Source organism: Eleginops maclovinus, chromosome 11, assembly GCF_036324505.1.
Source record: "Eleginops maclovinus isolate JMC-PN-2008 ecotype Puerto Natales chromosome 11, JC_Emac_rtc_rv5, whole genome shotgun sequence".
Lineage (NCBI taxonomy): Eukaryota > Metazoa > Chordata > Actinopteri > Perciformes > Eleginopidae > Eleginops > Eleginops maclovinus.
In genome coordinates, this window is record NC_086359.1 from 6,116,984 (window position 1) to 6,138,790 (window position 21,807).

Consider the following 21,807-nt stretch of genomic DNA (forward strand, 5'->3'; position numbering starts at 1 on the left):
GCTTAACCTTTGAGGTTTCACAACTCAAGAACTTGCAGTGTACCCGTAAACGTCTTATTAGTGTTTTTTTCATTTGTCAAAGCACTTATTTTAAGCACGTAATGACCCATCTACCAGTCACTGGTTGAATGCAATTAAGCAAACACTACCACTCTCCTAACAGTAATACATGTTTTGGGGAGAAAAAAAAGAAAATCCACATTTATCCTCATCTTAAATTCCTGTCCTTAATTCAGTCCGGCCTTCTGCACATCTGCTGAATCCCATTCCATTCCCCACCGGACACTATACAACAAAAGTCCTTCACATCCCTTCAACATGTTCTCAGTCTCCTTTAGCTGCTGAGGGAATTCAATTATCCCTAGCCATGAGGTTTTTCAAAGCTGCTTTTTAAAAACACACCCATGCCTTACATTTTATCCCCGTCCCTATATGACAGTTATTCCTTTTCTTAACTTTTCTTCTTCCCCTTCATTCAGTTGTTAATAATAATAATAATACTATCAGAATAAAAATAGTACAAAAGCAAACAAAAGATGAATTGCTTGATCACAGTAACTTTTATTTTCTACTAAAACACATGTTTCATGCAGGATTCGTCACTTTCCACAACAGCCAACAAAAACACGACAAAACTATAGTTGAGAGCCACCTGGAGGCATTTTGCCCCACAACATTAGGCAAGATGGACGCAAGGTTGTGCACATTTCTATAGGCGTTATAAATATAGTGAGTCTTCTTCTGCTGTTGCATGCTGTTACATGCTTTCATTTGATAATCAACAGCCAGCCAATCATACCTGTTCATGACATTGCACTAACTTAATGATGCAAAGGGAAAGTCTGTTAAGAGCACAATACTAAATGCACCTGAAAAGAAATAAGTAAAGTAACCGAGTGAAATATTGCTTTCCAAAATACTGATATCTGTGTACAGTACAAAGTAGCGCTGGCAGTTGCTTTGGACAGTATCTCTCTAATAAAAAACCCATAAATGTGGTTTGGTTCGTCTCCTTATTGATTAGCTGGCTGTGGCAATTAAAGGATTTTTTGATATTTTCTGTCTATTTTTTTATGCCACCTTTTTATGCGACCTACACAAAGGGTTATGCACTGATAGGCTGTAGCACAGCTTAAGTTTAAACAGTGGAGAAGATAGAAGGCATATGTGAATCAGAGTTTACTAAATGTGAAGGAGAGGCTGAGCACGCAGGAAAGTCTACGCTCTACTATACAAGGCCTGCTATGATCTTCATATGAAAATAAAAGAGGTAGGCAGATTCTCTCCACTGCTCAGGATATACTGACAGTTTAATAAGATGCAAAAATGGGCATGATGTACTTGTCAAACATGCTACACACAAAGCCTTTTGCAAAGATGACAGTCCAACACAGCATGCTTGAAATCAGCCACCCAGCCTATTAAAAATAGTTTTCTTTTTCTTACACACAGCTGCTTGCATATCACTACTATTAAGAGTTGGATTACTTTTTCATGTCAACGAGGAGACAACAAAAAACACGACTCATGCATACTTTAATCTCCTGACTGTAGAACAACAGTAAAACACAGACAGATGTTACTGCACAGCATAGTAACATAGCCATTGCTTGGATTTTTAGGTTGCAGGAGAATGTTAAGAGAGCTTTGTTGATAGAGAAATGAAGCAATTCAGCATATCTTCTTGTCTTTCTTATTGCCCGTCTGCATGACATCATTGAGGTTAAACGACATGAATGCAATCTGCTCAAGTTCACTCTCTTTCCCACACTCCATCAGGCATGAGAACTGATCCTTGTCTCCGTTGTAAGCCAGGTCCGAGTATCCGCTGGGCCCGGTGTGGATGATCCTGGGCTTGTCCCACCCTGATGAGTGCAGGGGGGATCGGTTCAAATACACACCCATGTCACGTCTACTAGACTTGTTGGTCGGGTGGATGAAGAGGAGCCATGTCTGAGTGTCTGGAGACAAGAGCGACGTGCCACAAGCTTTGCTTTCAGCGTCATCATTGGGGACAAATTCAGGGGCAGGAAAGCCGATGACGCTGCCCTGACAGCCTGAATGCGGTTCCACGAGCTCTGGAGCAATGTGGGGTTTGTCAAAATACACACCGCTGTTTTCACTGAGGGCCTCACACCGGTGGCCCCTAGTGTTACGAGCATTGCAGTAAAGATGACTCCTGCCCTCGTGGTCTATGATCTCTGCCATTTCACACTCACATGACTTTTTTCTGAGCATCTTACCTATATGCCACGTCTGGCCAAAGTCCTTACTATAAATTGACAGTGCACGTGGGTAGACTGTGAAGGGAATGGGATAGGAACAGCATCTGTAAGGGACATAATAGGCGTACGCTGGGATGATCAATCTGCCGTTCTCCAGCTGAACACCGTGGCCTGGGCCCACAGCGAACGTGGCCCACTTATGGATAGATTCACCAATCACACTTTCTGTTAAGTCTCTTGCTTGACTCCAGGTTTGCCCGTCATCGCTGCTGCAAACACAGCAGAGACGTGCCTTGTTCTTACCTGTGAGGATCTGCTTATTCTCTGTGGTGTTTCCCCAGATACAGATGAAAAATAAAAACAGTGTTTTGCTGTTTTTTTCATATACAGGGCAGGGATTCATAGTGCGGTGGTTTGGGAGGCATGCTGTTGATAGCTCCTGACTGGACGACCACTGAAAAACATTATAAAAGTCACGAGTTAAAAAAGAAGAGCAGTATTAAAGAAAATGTTAATATGCTGCTTTTTGCATGTGAATAATAACCTGAACAGATCCATCATCCTTCAACATTCCTCTTCTCATAACAAGAACTTTGGCTTTATGGTCACAGGGCGAGGATCTTTTCTCTGCAAACGCGAGGAAGGTGTGACTGTGCCTCAGATAAATGAGAGCAGGGATTCTGTAGGTTATCCCATTTGGCTCCTTTTCAAACAAAGTTGTTTTGACTGGTTCCTCTCCACTGCCACTCTTTGATGGTGTATTTCCCATGGTGGATCAGATTTCCTGCAAATTGAATATGTTCCAAATATATGAAAAGTGTTGGCTTGGCATAACAATGTTAACACAGAAAGAGTTCACAGTCCAACAGCTCCTCATAGACACAGAGGACAGCGTTGTTACAAATTGCACATAACGTATATTGTGCATGCATAACCAAATCCTCACCTTCACTTGTCACTCTTCAAATCTGACGCCCTTGCTCTTTTCGTTAACAACATTATACCGTCTAATATCACGCCATAAAAGAGACCTCTAATGTTCACGACACTGATCGCGATGAGTGCATCAGAAAAGAGGTCGGCGCTGAAGCAAAACATCCACTGTCACATACTTCCGGGTTCGCTTAAACGCGTTCCGACGTCTAGTTTATCATCTCATACGTAAATTAGAACAGTAGTTTCAGTTTTAAATCAAGCATTCGTCGCTTACCCGTGTTTTACAGAACCTAAATCAGAGATGAGGTGGATACTTAAGAATTGAAGACAGGAGTTATTAAAAACGGACTGATTTCGGCGTCCTGCCTCACGCATGCGCGATGTTACCAATTCCGTTTAAACGCTACCTCGCTATATTGCGTAAACTTAATAGGGGTCGATTGTTTATTCGTTTTTGTAAGTCATAGACCGGCGTGCTGTACATTAAAAACGATGGCGTATTCATAACACTTTACGTTGAATGTTTAAGAGTATCTTCGCCCGCCTGGGCAGGCCTGTATCTTATCAGTGAAGTCAATCTTTGACTAGATAGTCTTGCCATGTTTTTATTTCTACCGCCCCCTGCCGGACGGGAGGACAGCTCTCCTCTTACATGCTGTTGCTAGGATACAGAGGACTACAGTGTAGCTCAAGATCAAAATATTTTGAGGTATTGCTAAACTATCTCGTGAAAAGCCTAATTAACACTTGCATGGATAGTTGTTTGTTGATTAATGGATATCACAAGCAAACAAGATGACTGCAGCGTCTTATACATTTGATAATGGACAGAAGAATCTCACCAAGTGTTTCCCACCCCGGACATTGCTCAGCCGAACGAAAGAAGGTGTGTTAAAAACAATACAGGTTACTAACAACGTGAAGGCTCTCATACTAGAGATTCACACATGTTCAAACCCTTTGCTGTCCAGTGAAATACACATATGTCAATATTGGGTTATTTTGATTGTATTCATTTATGGATTAATACAATGATCCTACTACACTGTTTAAAACCCCTCTTTGATAGAAGTATGAATGTACAGTCACAAAGATTAAAACAGGGCTGTTATTCTAAGCTCATTAAAAGTTTATTTTCAGAGAAACATGTTTTATACAGAAAGGCAACACTTAAAACTAAAAACCCACTTACAATATTTTATTATTTTGCAGAATAGGATGTTTTTTCTGGAGATTAAATGACCAAACTGTACATAAGGGAGTTAAGAATAGCACAACCTTACAACAGTATAATGCAGCTAACATATTTAATGCAGCAATAATATAAAATGTAATAATAGCAAACTAAAATGTAAAAAATAAAGGATCTGAATAGCATATTTCTTCCCCCACTGACCGCTATGGTTAATAATTATACATTTGTAAATGTGCGTGCAATATCTTCTGATTATATTTAAATTCATCTTCCCTGTAGGGGCTGGACATTGGCTTACAGGCTTACAGAAAGGCAGAGGAGCAGAACCACAGGAATGCGCGTAGAAGAATAAAAGAGATTTATGAAGAATGTGGGAGCAGCAGGGGGGCTGAGACTCCTCATGGCAACACATTAGATGGAATTCTACTGGTAAGGCACTGAAACATGGTATAGACGTGCTTATTTGACAAAATTGTGACTTTCGGTGACCACAAACAACCACAATCTTCTTTTGTAGCTCCAATTACATTGTGTTGATCAGCCGTCTGATCTCTGCTCCGTTGACATCAGTGAGCAGAAACTGAACTCTGTAAGAATGACTTTTTCACACATTAGAACTGTTTGATAATCAAAGTGGGTAAAACAAAGTTAATAAGTGTTTCCTTATGTGCACAGGTCAAGCCAGAAGACCTCAAGGTGTTTGAAAATGTAGCTTACGTTGAAGCATCTATTAACTCCCTTTCTTTAGGTGATGATTTGTACATATCATGCAGACTGTCCTTCAATAAGAAGTTGTGCCTCTTGCAAACGTGTTTCTTTAAGAAGATGTTTTTTTACAGGGTCTTTCAGCGGTTTTGTTTCTTTAAGGAAACTCAATCTGTCATTAAACGGGATCAGCAACATGACGTTTCATGCTGCTGACTTCCCTCATCTCGAGGTAAGGGACTTTCACTTCACGTTTTTAGTGTTGTATATTTGGGTTATGACCTGCCACAAGGGGTCAAAATAACTTTACAAGCCCATGAAATTTAAACGTAATATATTCATCCAAAATGTATTTTTATTGGCTTAGGTTGCCTCTGTATTGATCTTAACTGGTGAGAAAACAATGTTCATTGCACATTTAGGTTCTGTATCTCTGCCTACATTGTGCCTTTTGTGTCTAATATCAATAATATTCCAAAATGAAATACCTCAGGCCTGGACTCTGTAAATGAGCAATAACTTTATGTAACAATTTCTTTAAATGTGTTCAGGTTTTGGATTTGTCCTACAACAGTTTGTCTGCAGATGATATTGTTTCCTTGGGTCGGCTCCCACGTCTAAAAAGCCTTCATCTGACTGGAAATCAGCTTCATCATCTTCCTCCTAATCTGAGTTCATCCGAGCATGACCCGTCCCACATGTTAGTACCTTATTTCCTATTGGCACCAAGCATAAAGGCATCATGAAGCTTATTCTTGCAAAAAAATCGCAAAACAAATATTCATCCTCTTCCTTTTCCCCTTTTACCTGGCACTAATAGTCTTGTGTAGACGAAGTATTGAGTGTCTAGATATTATATATATATATTTATTGCATTCACACTCCTTATGTTAATAGTGTTTACCTGTTTAGTTTGAGTTAAATTTGCCAAAATGAATGTTCTCCTCTGCTCACAGTAAATTTATTCTGGAAAAAATAGCAAAAACAGAAGAAGGTAATTGATCACATTTTGCCAGAGTGGGATTGCTTTTCTAACTTCACACACAGGTCAGCTCGGTCAAACACCGCTCTGTGTAATGGCTCTTTTGTCAGACAGTGCCTACTTTCCATTTAAAAGCTATTACAAAACAACTCTGCTTATATGAGTCATGGAGAAGCTGGCAGAATTAAATACAACTAATCTGCTTCAGTGTTTGGAGGAAACATAATTCTCTAACAACAGTCTGTTGCTGCATCCAGTCCTCTTTGTACACGTGTTACTGCAGAATGCCCTTTTTATTGATGTTTTGAAGCATGGATACAGAATCTTGCTTGCAAAGTATCCCAATGCCTTTATGGTTACAGTTAAGAGTATACAAAGTTATTCAACTCATAATGAGGCCAATAAGAAACAGTTCAAGTTACATTTTCATGACACAACAGCTTGTCTTAGGAGTTACTGACAGAGGGAGGCCGCAAACTCAATGCATTTATTAAAAGTTTTCAAATTGACCAAGAGGGGGTGCACAAAATGCTCCCAATTCACACTCCTGAATCGAGAGTAGCAACCTCGGAGACATTCGATACACCTGCTCGACAGCCAGGTCCATAAAGTCGAGCAGGAAGTGAATGTTATATGTTACTGTACACATTAATGAATTCATCAGTGTTTGTGTGGAAGCCATGGTCTTACTGAACTGTATTGTTTTTCTGTGTGTGTGTTTCTGTGTGTTCAGGGCAGACGCACAGTTTAGAGCTCTTGAGGTCCTGATGCTTGACGATAACAAACTGTCCTCTGGAGTCTTCAACAGTCTGGGAAACCTTAAGAGGTCATGATGTGGTTTTCTAAAGTATTACTTGAGGCTGTCTCTAATATCACAATGTGTAACAGAATCTATGTAAACATTAATAAAGCATTTATAATTGTCATTTACAGGCTGAAGTATCTAAACCTGCAGGGAAACCATATTTCTGAAATTGTATTTTTGCAAATTGACGGCTTGAAGACTTCTGTTGAAGAGCAAACGGACACAGAGGGATTTGGTAAATGCGCAACAGCTGCTTGATATAACTAGTACATTACCTAACAATGCTTAAAAAAATTAGATTTTTTGTTTATTTTCATCCCTTTACTCCTTGATCCAGGCCACACTGAGACAAATCCGAGCACTGCTGAAAGATCCAGCTTTCCGCTACCTGAGCTTCAGTTTCTCAATTTAGCAAACAACAAGGTGAATGGGATCATTTGTTCAAGTATAACAAATAAAGCACCTTTTTAGAAATCAGCTAACATGTCTCATCAGTGTTTCGTCATCAGATTTTGGAGGAGGAAGCGCTGATGGCGGTCGCTCTTTTCCCGATGCTCCGAGAAATTGACATCCACTCCAACCCTCTGACCACACAGAGGAGCGGTGAGGCTTCTCTTCTCCTGTAAGAGTATTCTTCTGAATATTCAATGTTAAAATTGATTTGATGTCTTTCCTGGAGACAGGAGATCCTCCCTTACTGACCTATTACCTCAAAGAGAGACTGGGGATTAGGATAAATCGCAAAAAGACTCAAGAGGCGGCGAAGCACCCGCTGAAGGTGTCCACTCACCCGAAATGGAAGGTTAGATCTGTTCTGCTTTTGATTTTTGATTGTGACACACCACATTTTCTTAGTGAAAGTGATTTTATTTGGGGACATCTTTGCATCACAGTTCAAAGAAAGACCCCCAAAAGTGTTGAAGAAGCCCATGTTGAAGGATGCACCCTGTCCTACCCAAACCCATGTGGAGAAAAGTGAGTCGACTGTCCAGAAAACACCAGAATCTGAGAGTGGGAATAGCAGAGATGACACCTTCCAAGAAAGCACAGAGCACTTCTTTGTTACTCAGGTATGTGCATGTCCAGTTTTTGTGTTTTTCAAATATTCCTCCTCTCTTTTAGTCTCTATTTACTGAGTGTTATTTTGTGTTCAGGCTACAGAAGTTCCTGAATATGAGTGTGATCTTCAAGCTGATGGAAAAGACATTTCAGCGAACAAAGCCGATACCATTCCTGAAAGACTCACATGCTACGAAATGTTGACGGACACAAAAGCAAATCCTGATGTGGTGGAGCCAGTCGGTGAGGGCTGCAGTTTCTCCTGTTTATTTTTGGACATTTTTCTTAAGCCTTTAAACGTTAAGCTATACAATTCCCCCATAGTGAACAGGAATATTCATGTTGTTTTTTTTCTTTCAACAGGAATTCAAACAGCTGTTCGGATGCTGGAGCACAAACTGAAGAATCTGAATGTTTACAGAGACTCAAAACCCAAACTTGATAGCATCCAGATGCCTTACAGCGAAAGAGAGAAAAGGGTCTCGTATTTTACACTCACCCTCAAAATTACTGTGAAATTGAAGTCAATGCAGCCAGAAGAATGAAATACATTGTTATCGCCTTTTGTCAATCTGTTTACAGATTAAGGACCTTCCGCCATTGAAGCCGATACAGCAGCCAACTGAAAGGGTGGATAAAATGATAAAGGAAATCAAGGAGAGCACAACGATCAGAGAAGTGTCCTTAAGTATGAACATTTCGGATACAGTGAATGTCCGCTAACTCTGCATTTCATGACCTTTCTTTATGTAACGCTCTGTTCTCTGTACAGGCAGGGCCATACACGGCACCGGTGTTAACAAGCAGGAGCAAAAGGAAGCTCTGTCGCTGCTGAGGGACATTAAGACAAAGCACAAGATGGTCCATAAGAAAACAATGGCACAAGCAGCCAGCATAGAGTCTGACAGAAACACCAACCAAGACGGAGCTGAACCTCCACCTGTGCAGATTCTTCCACCCTCAGATAAACTGTGATCTCCTTTATTAAAGTGTCCTTGATGTTGACATACACCTGGTTTGAATTGAATGGGTGGGAAAATAAATAGGAAATATTATATTCATTTTCAGGTTCATATTTGTAGTTTGTTCCTGACATGTCTCCATGCTTTAATGTTCAGAAAGCTCTTCATTTTCCTCGTAGTGCCTGTGCCGCAGCACCTCTTTTCCCCCTCTGTCTGAAACCAGAGCCCAGTCTGCTCTGATTGGTTTGATTGCCGGCTCTGTTGTGATTGGTTAACCCTTAAGAGGTGTCCCGCCCCATAGGCTGTGTGTGCTAGCCAATAGAAGCACCAGTGTTACGTGGTGATGTCACTATGTTACTGAAATAAACAAAGGATTCCAATGGAGATGTTTCAGGCAGGGGGGAAGTGGAGAGAAACTCCCTGTGGAGGCAACACAGGGATTTAAGCCTTTGCAGACCATTTACATGCATTAAAACCTTTATAACAGGAAAGGGCCTCTTTAACACTTATTATAAAACAATTCCCGTGACATGCATGGATGATGTGAATCAGATTGGGACAAAATGTGCCTTTAATTTGCCGTTTCATTTACATAACTTATTAACACATGTAGCAGCCAGAAGTAGATTCTCTTCAGCTGTTTACGAAGAAGAAAAGCTACTCAGAGGATTGATTCCTCCTGCTCTTATGTCATAAACTAAGAGGAGAAAACAATTTAGATTTAGATGTTAAATGTATCAGGAGAATATATTTTGTTCTTGCCTCCCAGGGGTTCTGTATTAAAACTGCAGAAGGTTTATTTTCAGCAAGAAACCTTTTGTCTAAAGCAGGCGAGGGATCATTATGTAGAATCCTTTCAGTGGATCTAGCTGTGAACATCGTGTTGAGCAGGATAGAATCGGAGGATGAAACCCTCTTTATTAGTCACATACATGCACACAGCAGAGCACACACAGTGAAATTGGTCCTCTGCATTTAACCCGTCCTAGTACGAGGAGCACTGGGCAGCTATCGTGCAGCGCCCGGGAGCAATGGGGAGGGGGGATTGGAGGAGTCTGGTGCCTTGCTCAAGGGCACCACAGCAGGGCCTAGGAGGTGAACTGGGACCTCTCCAAGTAGCAGTCCACTTTCCATATTTCAATTCTGTTTGGGGACTTGAACCGGCGACCCTACGATTCCCAGTCCAAGCCACTGCTGGACTGACTGAGCAGGAGACTGGACAGGAACAAGATTATTTAGTTGTTTGTAATCCAAACAGACCTCTTCAGTTCAATATGTTTTAATATAAAATATGTTATTAACTGTATGATTGAAAGGTCATGTGTGACATCTCCTGCAGGCTTGCAATAAAAACGTCATTTATTTCTGGTCATGTTCTGCTCATTCCCCTTGTGACTCCCCAGCCTCCTCTCTCATATGATTTAAATTCTGCAGAGCAGCTTGCAGATGTGGAATGCAGGTTCAGCTGAGGTGGAATAGATCAATAAGAGCTCTGCAGATGTTTCATGGGAATATACATTATCATATGTATGTGTGGTTGTTTCCCTGCTGCTGATGAATATCATTTATAATGCATACAGCAAGAACATGGCTTTGTGTTCGCAGCCAGCAGATACTTTATCTAGGTTGTCAACCTGTGATATACAATTATCTAAAAATCTAAAATCATTTGTTCTCCACATATTTCGCTATATCTTTTATTTTCAGTTTTTATCTTTTGCTTTTAAAATACTTTTCATTTGCACTCATTATTTCCTTACTTTTTGGAAAAAATCAACCAGAGTAAAACAAATGGCCAAGCTTCTAATGACACAAATTAAACTGAAAGCAGTAACTTTGTTATGTTGGGATTTGATCTCTTACGTAACACTACCAAAAAAGGACCGTAACAATCCGAAATATTAGAAGTAAAAACTAACAACAACATACATATTTTTTATTAAGAGGATGGTGAAATTTGACATTGAGCAGTGTTGATTTGGTTAATAATTTCATATTTAAAAACAATCTCCTGGATCAGGCCCACCTAGCCTCAGTGTGTGGGTCTGGTTGGGATGTTTTCATCTTTAAATATGATGGACGGTAATGGGGTCAATGTGCCAAATGACAAAGAATTGACACGATGCAGAAATAAAATGTTCAAGCTCGACACAGCAGAGCTTATCTGTGTTACACCACATACATTACATATGATACTTCATGTAATTCTTTCATAAAAGCTGTATTTTTAATGCTGCATACAGGCTCAAGTGCAATTCGCGCCGGGTAAAATGTCCTTCTTTTAAGACTTTTTGCTGCTCTCAGTGACGTTAGGGAGTTTGTTCTTCAGCCAGTGAGTCCTGCCATTATTTAGCCTGACAAGAACGCTGTTAGTTAACTAATTTTAAAGTGATAATGCAATACTTCAGGCATCTACGATTGCGTAAGTGCAGTGTTTTCATGCTGCACTTACTTAATTCCTTAAGAAAATTGCCTTTTGTTTTCAAAGTTTTATACAAGTGAGTTTTCCACAGTTTTGTGCAACGATCGGTCACAGTAACGACTTTTAAATTTCACGCAGTGAGTACGGACTCACTGACCTCAGCACGGACTCATAAAACCTAAGTAATAAAAAATCTGAAATTTTTTTTCCCAACACAAACACAAGATGGTGATAACAGTGTTTGGATGAATACCTTTCTGGTTGTGTCACCAGCTGTGTTGTGATAAATAAACCTTGTTTTATAACTTGTTGTTGTGGCTCTCCCTCCCAGATTTTCATTTTCTGTGTCACTTTCTACACACAATTAATTAATTTCGTTGAACAATAAAGTAATCCAATAAAATGTGGGGTTCTTAGCTTGAAGTATCTTGTAATGCATCACATTACTCCAGGTCACACATGCTCACTTCTACTCCTTTCCACATCTCTTCAACCCTAGAATAATTTGGCATTAGGAGAAAAGATTGCATAGTGAACCCACAACAACAACAACCACAGGCTTCCCTTTTCAATCTAACCTGGAGATGAGGTGATCAAGTGATCATCTTTAAACACTGTAGGAGTCATTTATGTTTATTGTTGGCAAGTAATATGATTTTGTTGAGATGTATCATGTAATATTACAATGAATACTTGGTGGAGGTGATAAGCTGCACAGGGGTGCATAAATAGGGTCTGGTATTGTACAACCGCTTGATAAACATCAAAATAAATGTCATCCTTAGACAGGAAAGTATCTGTTTGTGTCTGCAGAGGATCACTTTTACAACTTTACTGATTAGTAAAGGCTAAAAAGCAGACATTGGGACATGTAAATTGCCATTATAAACATTAGTGTTAAAGCAGAACTCCAGCGATTGTGTATTGTACTTCCATAAAGTCTGGGGACTCAAAAGAGACTGCAAAATAAAAGCAGGAGAGACAGAAATATCCTGACTTTAACTCAGTTTTGTACAAAACACTCGATCCGACCCTTTCCACAATTCAACTTCCATGAGAATGTCTCTGTCTGGTATCATATTCCAACTTTACCCGTCAAGAGTGAAACACAATCCTAATTCTTGTGAGTATGAAGTCTCTATATTCAAGCCAATATAACCCTGAGCACATCACTGTTTCCTCTTTTTATCTGACTTGAGGATGTTGTACAACCATTTCCATTTAGGTTGTGTAAACTTGAATCGTAAACCGGGGGAATGCTCCTTTATCTGTTACTTTTTTAAATGTGATAATGTGACACTCTTGCTATTCCATCTCTGATTTAGCCTCCTGAGATTTTTGACCTCATGCAAGCATGCTTAAGAACTGAAAACAGTCTATTGCTGTCACACATCTCTTCAATACCGGACGATTATTTCACAATCCACACATGGCTGCAATTTGTTTCCTACGAATATGTTCATATTCCAGAGATTTCAGTCATATAAGAACAAGGTTTGTTGTAAAGTGAAGCCAATAGATAAATATCTGCTATTATTTGTGCTGGACCCTTCCTCACAACACCATCAAAGCAGAATAAACAGCCAAAAAGTCTCCATTGTTATTATCCCATGTAAACCCTTTTGTTCTTGGAATAAAGAACTGATGAGGTGAGTTATTAACTGAAAACACATTTTCATGCTCTCAGTGATATACAAACTCTGGCAGGAGGGGAGAGATACTCCGTCCAAGAGCAGAGAAAAGGAGAAAAGAGAAGAGGAGAAGGCATTGATGGTCTTCTATGTCAGGCAAGACGGATCATTGTTTATAAGGTTGTTTTTTCTGTGTGTGTATATTTCAACGCAGCACATTCTCACATCTGGAGCAGTCGTCGCTACAATAAAGCCTTTAGAAATGTTTGTGTAAGATGTGTTTGACTCTCAAAATGAGGGCCAACTGTTAAGCTTCGAGAAAACCCTGTGGAGGCTCAGGCATCACATTTGGCTCAGGAAAAAATAGGCCTGAATCAACACTCCTCATTAATCAGTGCCAAAGAGTTCACTGCGGACCGGACCTAGTCATTAATTGTTGGTGATGGGACGATTGAACTGTAACACACTTACCATGTAATCCTGGAAGGGGCTTGAATAATCTGGTTGGCATCTGAAAGCGAGGCCATTACTAGTTACAAATCATAACCGTTGTCAGTCTTTTTCATCCTGTGAAACAACAGAGCTCACTGTGGTCTGTCTCTAATGGTTTAGTCACTACAGGCATGTGTTTTGAACCCTAAACTGAGACTAGGTGACCAACCTTTTACGACATGTATGCTGGTGTTGTCCATGTTCTTTTGGCCTTAATCCAATCTTTGTCTAAAATGATCAAGGCCAACTTAATTAATTAGAGTGTGAGGGTGTAAAAAATGAGTTGTTTTTTTATAGATTTCGGAAGTATTTTCATGAACTATAAACTCAGGGGTTATGCTGGGCGCCTTAATCAGTTATGAAAGCAAAACATCTATCAGACTGAATTAACTTAACACAGTTTGGCTCCCTTTGAATCAAAAGACCGCCTGATTGATTCGCAATGCTTGAGTTCCTCTCAAACACAGTATGCATTAGAGACCTGCTGCAGCACATGAACAATTCATTTATTCAATATTTGGAAATTAGTTCAACTCAGCTGCTTCCAAATACCATATGGTTACCACAAAGCAGAAAGTAACGCTTTTAGGAAATCCTTTTAAGGGTACCTATTATGCTCATTTTCAGGTTCATATTTGTATTTAGAGCCTCTACTGTGACATATTTACAGGTTTTAACGTTCAAAAATGTCTTTATTGTTCTCGTACTGCCTGTGCTGCAATACCTCTTTTCCCTCTTTGTCTGAAACCAGAGCCCAGTCTGCTGTGATTGGTTAGCTGGCCCGCTCTGTGGTGATTGGTCAACTGCTTAGCGGTGTCCCGCCCCTTAGCCTATCATGTACAATGTGTTGGAGCGCTAGCCTATAGAAGCACCAGGGTTACATAGTGAAGTCACTGTGTGGGAGCAAAACTCCCTCTGGAGGGAACACAGGGATTTTAGTCTTTGCAGAACAATTGCATCCACAAAAACTTACATAACACACTACAGGAGAGAGAAAACCCCCAAAAGCATAATAGGGCCTCTTTAACACTTAATATAAAATCTTTCCTGTGACATGCATGGATGATGTTCTGCAACGTATAAAACAAGCTGTGTTATTATCACAACAATGGCTCAGAAGCGCCTCAAATACTGGGCAGAGTCATGACCCAGAGTCTCACATTTTATTTCTCCCTGATCTGGGTAACAGGGTGGGGTACACACACACACACACACACACACACACACACACACACACACACACACACACACACACACACACACACACACACACACACACACACACACACACACACACACACACAGAGCTGACCGACTGCATGATGATTTATAACTACTGACTGCCCCAAGCTGTTACAATTGTTGGAGCCAAGACTAAGCATGCATAGCTGAATTGGCCCATGATACAAATTCAAACATCCACAAAATGAGGACTTGATGAGGATTTCCATCAAAATAGAAAATTAGATCTGGAAATATGCAGCTCAGAATGCGGCATGTTTGCTGAAAATCTGTCTAAATCTGTATACTCATCATTAAATGACCTACATGGGAAAGCGGCAAAGAGAAAATGTTAATTTAAGTTGGCAGCAATAAAGTAGAACAGACCTTTCTCCCCCTTTTTGACGTGATTATCCGCTTTGAACTATAGAGGCTGTAATAAACTGCCAAGCCCACCAGCTTACACAAAAATATGACAGCCTTTTTGTGAGAGTAATGAAGGCGTACAAGGGGAGTGCGTCCGTTTCAAAATATTGTTTCATGCCTTGAGTGAGAGAGAAAGAGCTGTCTGGCTCTAAGTGTGAAAGAAACACAATGAGTCATTGTGGAAGGGGAGGGGACAGGGAGAGCACGTCGGGAGTTCACAGAGAAGGGAAGCAATATTAATCTGAAGCGCCCACTCAGTCTACAAAAATCTGCAGTTGCACTCCAGCTGATTCATGGGAACCGCAGTGATAATTTGACACCTGTTGACCAAACCACCCTGCAGACAGACTGCACACTGTGCTGCTGGGGAAAAGGACTCACTAATCATGCTTACATGAGGGGCTCATTATTTCCATGACATTATCTAATATTATTTCATGTGTACATCCGCAAATGACACTTAATGTGTAAAAGGGTTAAAGTTGTAAAACAAAAACAACAAGTTGGGCACACCTTGGTAGCCACATGTCAAAGCCCTGCCATAAAATATACACTGATCTTTAGTATATTTTCTAAAAAGGGGACAATAATTTGCAAAAACTATAACCATAAGGTATTGAAAGAGTTGAAAGTAGCCATGGATTCAATTGACTCATAAATATGTTTTGAGGGAATAAATCAAGTGAGAAGTCATGTCATTTTCTCATAGACTTCCATGCAATCACACTTCTTTCTGCACCTATTAGAGGCGCCCCCTGCTGGATATGATAGAGGATGCAGGTTTATGGCTGATATTGAGAAAATATTGTGTGTGTTTGTCAGTGAGTTTGGTGGGTGTGGGGTGAAGAGGGTTTGCACTGCTGCTTTTGATTTTCCTGCCTCCGATAACATTTCATCTCCAGCTGGAAAACCGTTTATCCGGCCTTATGGAGTCAGAACCGCTCTGCTGCAGACCGTAAATGAATCAGCAATAATTGTTTTTAAGCAACGCCTTCAAAGACAACTCTGAGCTCTGTAAGCCTGTCTTAAGTGATGACTGTGTATGAATTCAATTATTCCACTAGAAATAGACACCATAAACCAATCACACAAGAATGTTTACTCTTGTAAATACTGAATAACTTTATGGGTTAAAATTGTAAGCAGCTGTACAGAGTGCATTCAGCTATATTGAATATGACCACTTATAAATATTTCCGGTATGTGGATTTGCAGAAAGTCATTAGTGTATAATAACAAACCAAATCCGGTGGCTGCATAAAAATAGCTACTCAATGTCTTTATTTTCACATCTGAAGGATTAGGAGAAGGCTGTTTTTCTCGCTTAAAATAAACAGCTTCGACACAGCCGTGTATTGGCTGACAGATCAAACCCAAATAACATGCAAAAAAAAAAAGGAAATATTCAAATGTATATACAGAAATCACACAAAAAACAATACATTTTAAATAAGGTGACAAAACTCTGTTTGTATTAACAATAAATATGTTGATAATCATATAACAGCCTTTACATTTTGAACAGAGGCCTACAATTATTTTCATATGTTTATAGCAAAGAGTTTGTTTGAAAAATGCTGATCCAGAAAGGTCTTCAATCATTCAATAGATGCACACTGAGGCCATCACTATACTCCACAAAACCTGGTCACATTTTAATCACGACAGGTGTCAGAACTATCTGCCAGCTGTGTTTTGAAACCTAATTATGTACTTATACAATATCTGTGATGGTTAAAATCACGACTGACAACAACGTTTTAATAGGTAAACAATATTATAATTGAGAAATTCAACATGTAATACAGAAACGACGCAGGACATCGGAGTGCAACATGTAAGGATAAAGTATTTACTGTATGTTAACCATGTAGTTATTCGGTACATCGATACAAAGAGTGTCAAGGGAGTAAACAATCCTTCAGGGTGGGCATACGTCTTCTGTCTGCTTGGGATTTAAGAAAGTCACCATCTCCCGAATGCCGTCTTCACAAATTGTGGTGAGAGGAGCTGTACTCAAATGTTCTTCCTCCTCTTTAAACTTTCTCCACGTCTCTGAAAAACAAAGCGGATTTCAAAAGAATGTGACACCAAAAAAGGTAGATTTACCAAAGTACATTATTTCCAGTGTCTAAAAATCCAAAAAGGTATAGAACAAACCTTCATTAAGTGTTGTCAGTAATGTGTAATTTCCTGGATTATCCACAATATTCCTTCTCTGAACGTCACCGATATCTATTAGTTCTAAAACACCTGTATACGGAAGAATTCAGATGAGAGTCGTGCAATGGTGGCAGCAATACTGTGAATTAGCTTGAGAGGAATAGTTCAACATCTTTTAAAAATGTGGTAGGAAGATCATTTAACCCTCAAATGTTTCATTTTCATTACCGATGTAGTGGTTTGTTTTAATGGGGTGAAATCATATCCTCTAAGGGATGGACATAGTCAAAGTCACATAACTGGGTGGACCTAAGTACAATTTACCTCTAAAAGATCCACCAGATGCACCATTGCATTGGTTATCAGAAAAGAAATGCAGGATCTTCGCACAGGCTTTACTTTTTTTCACCTCAAAATATTCCTTTAATATTGTTCCCACATTACCTTCTAGAGTCTTCCATACTTGCACTTCGACCTCAGCAGTACTTTGTCTTTCCACAGCAATGATCTTGACTGCGTTGGGTGGATCCACTTTCAACAGTGACTCTACTTTATACACCAAGACGTTGCTTTTAGGTCCGATATGACACTGGGTCTGGTTACGTTCAGCTTTACGTTCTGGAGGAACAAAGCCACAAGTCACATTGATGGTGTTTAAAGCTAAGCAACATCGTGTCAGTGTAAACAGTTCATTATGTTATGAGTCGTGTTTATCTACCTGGACAAGTCTTGCAGCACTTTCCTGCTGATTTCATAGGATGTTGGCATGGGTACTGGCTGGGACACGTGATGCGTTTGCAGTCCTGGAGGCCATCAGTACAAGTGCACAGGATGCATTCCAGGACCTTACCCAAAACTGGGTGCCACATGTCTCCATGAGAGTACGTCTTAGCATTGTAGGAACACGCTGAGAGAAATGGGAAACAGCTGAGGGTTGCACTACATATGGAAGTGATCGTAAAGTTGTAAGGAACATGACGATAAAATCAAATACCTATACTGGATCGTTTTGTTAGCACAAAGTCTCACCTCTTTGGTGTTTCCTCTGCAACAAAATCTTCACGGTGGTCTCTGAAGCTCCTTTTAGGTTGAGTTTACCGAGGCCTCTGGGAGAAGCCCTGACCCTGGGTGGAGTGGCACGGTCGAACCGCGCCCTGCTCAGCTCTCCTGAGCACTGATCGACTGAGTGCCTCTTTTATTAAAGCAGACAGAATAAAACACGGTTATCTTTCATCTACTCAGCCCTTGGCTTTCCGCACTTTTCCCATGACTGATGGCTAAAGGAGCGTCCCCGTTAGTCATTAATCATAAAAGTTTATATCCTGGTTCCAGATCTCCAAATCACTGCCCATATTTCAGATTTGTGAGGCCAAGGGGATCTTAACGGGAAACTTTTTAAAGGCTTTGTCTTTAAAACAGCAAAATTGATTATTCAGAAGTGATTTGACCAATGTGATCCCCCCGTTGCCCACAGAGGTCATAAGTCAGTGTGAGCATGTAGTTGCCTCAGTGTTATATACAAGGACACTTCAATTAAGGACACTTCATTTAAATATATTTTCAAAAATAGGCTTGTTTCATATGAAAGCTGTTTCTTAGATATGTTAATTTTATGATAAATCAGCAAGAACATACAACGCCTCTGTTCAGCTGCTGGTTCCCCTCCTCAGTTGATGAGGAGCCACTCGTGCTATGATCTGAAAGACCAAGGAGAAAAGAAACAAGTGTGAGGACAATATAGGTAGCGTTGAATATATTGAAATGAATTCACTTTCAGGCTAATTACGATATGTACACATCAAGGAGTTCTTTGTGTTATATCTGACGGAACAAAATGCATTACATAGAACATCATTTTCGATTAAGTTGTTTGATTCAAATAAATGTTTTTGTTGAATGAAAAAACTGTTTACAGGTTGGAAACCGAGTTAACCGGAGTGTGAGCTTGGATTACTTTGATTACCTCTACACACCAGACAGCAGGTATCTGGGACTGAGAATGGAGAGGAGCAGGTGATTGGTTGGCAGGTTTTCAAACCACAGAAGATATTTCCATTCTGAGAAAAGAAAGGGAGGGAAAATGTTTTACTTTTTATATTCCCACGTATGAGCTCCAGAGGCCAAGGCTAAAGCACTGCAAGGTTTCTGCGGGCCTCTCTTGACCTGTTAACGTTTCTTTATTGGACAAAATCCAAACAACATAAACCTAGTGTCTTATCAGATCCAATATTTTTTGAAAAACAACTTATGAGACATTACATTTATTTAGCTTTTCATGGAAATTGACTAGAACATGATTTTTCCGCACAAGCAAGGTACTGGCCAATCAAAAACATGCCGAGCATATCACAGTCATAAGCAAAGCATACCTAAAAACAAAGTGCAGAGAGACTAAAACAATAAAATATACACTAAAAGATATATCAAAGGAATGCATTAGGATAAACGTGTTAATTATATTGTGAAGCGTTGTCTCCTTGGAAACATCTGTTAACAAACACCACTTAACAACTCATAAAATTAACTCCTCTCCTCATGGGGGCTTTTAATGGGAAACCCCACAGTGATGTTAATTTACTTATTCTTTCTGATGTTGGTCTTTGGTTCTCTGAATTAAAATAGGCCTGTGAGGTGCTATTACTTGCAGTTAGGATTCCTAGGCAGAGATGCTATTCAGACCTATCAGCAAAACGTTTTGAAAAGTCTGAAATGTTTCAATGCTTTACATATGAGAAGTTTAATATAACTATCATTTCATTAAAGCAAACGTAAAGGATCTGGTGAAAAAGATTGACTATGCAGAGGAAACAAACAATTGGTAATTAAAAGAGGATTTGGGGAACTATATTTTAACTATTCATCGAGAATTTGTTTTATTGCAAACATAGACAGCATTGGAAAAAAACTAATAAGTTAAGTTTGTTCTTTCAATTTCTTTGTTTTGTTTGGTCCATAAAGCACACCATAACTTTGCTCTGAAAATTAGTATGTGCATTGTTTGTATGACGAGAACTTGGACTTGGTAAAATCATAGACCTTAAATGTCTTGCATACTGTATGCATTTATATCAATCGATACAAAAACAAATAGCACATCAGATGCAACTTACAGAGCATGTGCACATGACACACTGATTGCTCTGCTTGGATGGGAAGAGGTCGAGCTTGGTGAAGGTCTCCCCCGGCTGATAAACACTTCCGTTGTACCTGCAGGACTTCACTGAAGCTCTCAGCCCTGCAGGGATCCTGGGCTCATCTGAGGAGGGCACATCACACACGACAGCAGGCCTTAAAGTCACCAGCACAACTCTAAAGCTCAGAGCTGATAGGATTGTAAGAGGACCGTGTACCTGTGCATCTCGGACAACACTGCTGAGGCTCTGCTACTGGGTTTTCGCAGGGCAGAGCAGGACACTTGATCGTGTTACATTTCACATGGCCTGTCTAAGAGAAAGCAATATAAGAGTTCAATAGCACCTTTAAATCAGAGTTATTCACAGTTTTAGTGCAGGGTAAAGATGTTTGTTTAGAAGTGATAAAGAACTCTACAAAGATACCTCTGTGCAGACACAGCGCATGCAGAACATGAATCCAAAGGGCTCCAGATAGGGATGCCAGCTGTCTCCTGGGCTGTATGTCTTGTCTTTGAAAGTGCATACCACCCGGGAACCTGGGTGCCAAAAATGAGCAGGATGAGCTCCATGTGGCAGAGATGAACATCAAATCAAAAGCTCTTCTATGTTAACCAGTACAATATTTGTCAATCATCTCCAAGTATTGCAAACCAGATGAAAACATGGGTCATGATCTAATTTGTCCCATTAAGACAAACACAAGTTAGAATATTAATGGCTTCTGTGGCTCTGTTTTAAATGCACAAGTTTTATCACAAAACACCAAAGTTATGTTCAGAGTCATAGAGCAAAGTAAATATAAGTTCAGATTTGTCTGAGTCCGACTAAACTATGCTTTGTCTTGTGTTAAACCCCTCTCAAGTTTGACCAGGACAGAGTAAGCATCAGCAGGGTCCAGCTGGGACTTACCTTTCCGGGGTTTCAGCTCTGCATCTGCAAACCAAATGATGAAAAAGAAGAAAAACGTGGACTTCATTTTTTTACATGTGAGTGTCTGGGTCTTCACCGCGCAATAAGTCTGTTTGTGCAGGACAGAAACTGCAGGACAGTGTGAGAGAAGGTTGCAAAAAAAATCCAACTTTTGTGTTTCTTGGTTGAGCTCTGGCGCCTCGTGCTGGAGATAAATGGTAGCGCCAGCTCAGCCACAGGGATAACTGAAGAGTGACCACATGAGCCTAAAATAGATTAGATATGGAGTCATGAATTAAAACGTGGAGGACTTTAGGATCTTTTACTCCAGCATGAGAAGCGACTTCACACTTTACAACTAGAATAAGTTAATCCTCAATATATGATTTAGTACAGTAAAAGTACACACGTTTTAGCAGCTTAATCTACTTAAGGTTAAAGCGCTCATTAGTTGAGAGAATGACCCATTTAAAAACCATTTGGTTTTAGATGGTTGAGGCTGACATTATTTTAACCCTGCATTTTATTGGTTTAAGCCCT

At 40.0% G+C, this 21,807-nt stretch overlaps 3 protein-coding genes across 4 annotated transcripts; 1 reads left to right on the plus strand and 2 right to left on the minus strand.

Moving 5' to 3' along the window:
• Window positions 1–541: 541 nt before the first annotated feature.
• Window positions 542–3,738, minus strand: LOC134872563 (sialidase-3-like). 2 transcript variants are annotated; one of them, XM_063895932.1, is made up of 3 exons: window positions 3,436–3,738; window positions 2,770–3,009; window positions 542–2,679 (listed from the first exon to the last, which is right to left on the minus strand). In XM_063895932.1, exons 2-3 carry the CDS (start codon window positions 2,992–2,994, stop codon window positions 1,672–1,674), a joined length of 1,233 nt encoding a protein of 410 aa, XP_063752002.1. In that variant the 5' UTR covers window positions 2,995–3,009; window positions 3,436–3,738; the 3' UTR covers window positions 542–1,671. The 2 variants fall into 2 exon arrangements, with proteins under 2 accessions (XP_063752002.1, XP_063752001.1); XM_063895931.1 differs by having other exon boundaries at window positions 3,172–3,736.
• Window positions 3,299–8,891, plus strand: xrra1 (X-ray radiation resistance associated 1). Its single transcript, XM_063895930.1, is given in 17 exon segments — window positions 3,299–4,047; window positions 4,636–4,655; window positions 4,657–4,785; window positions 4,874–4,945; window positions 5,032–5,104; window positions 5,196–5,293; window positions 5,613–5,761; window positions 6,777–6,869; window positions 6,977–7,083; window positions 7,186–7,271; window positions 7,358–7,451; window positions 7,532–7,650; window positions 7,742–7,918; window positions 8,003–8,150; window positions 8,271–8,386; window positions 8,490–8,595; window positions 8,680–8,891. Coding segments are annotated over 17 exon segments (1,881 nt in total). The 5' UTR covers window positions 3,299–3,956; the 3' UTR covers window positions 8,883–8,891.
• A 7,431-nt stretch (window positions 8,892–16,322) lies between these two features.
• Window positions 16,323–21,412, minus strand: chrdl2 (chordin-like 2). Its single transcript, XM_063894379.1, has 11 exons — window positions 21,268–21,412; window positions 20,782–20,894; window positions 20,575–20,668; window positions 20,335–20,480; window positions 19,188–19,281; window positions 18,860–18,921; window positions 18,254–18,416; window positions 17,943–18,131; window positions 17,669–17,842; window positions 17,222–17,314; window positions 16,323–17,116 (listed from the first exon to the last, which is right to left on the minus strand). Exons 1-11 carry the CDS (start codon window positions 21,332–21,334, stop codon window positions 16,983–16,985), a joined length of 1,329 nt encoding a protein of 442 aa, XP_063750449.1. The 5' UTR covers window positions 21,335–21,412; the 3' UTR covers window positions 16,323–16,982.
• Window positions 21,413–21,807: the final 395 nt, after the last annotated feature.

Bases quoted from the DNA above. Each gene is read 5' to 3' on its own strand.
- LOC134872563 (XM_063895932.1), bottom strand. From the start codon at position 2,994: ATGGGAAATACACCATCAAAGAGTGGCAGTGGAGAGGAACCAGTCAAA. The intron at 2,680-2,769 runs GTTATTATTCAC...AATGTTTTTCAG, and splicing joins AGGATGATGGATCTGTTCAG to TGGTCGTCCAGTCAGGAGCT.
- chrdl2 (XM_063894379.1), bottom strand. From the start codon at position 21,334: ATGAAGTCCACGTTTTTCTTCTTTTTCATCATTTGGTTTGCAGATGCA. The intron at 18,922-19,187 runs GTAATCAAAGTA...TTGGTCTTTCAG, and splicing joins CTGCTGTCTGGTGTGTAGAG to ATCATAGCACGAGTGGCTCC. The intron at 17,315-17,668 runs GTAATGTGGGAA...TTCCGTATACAG, and splicing joins AGTATGGAAGACTCTAGAAG to GTGTTTTAGAACTAATAGAT.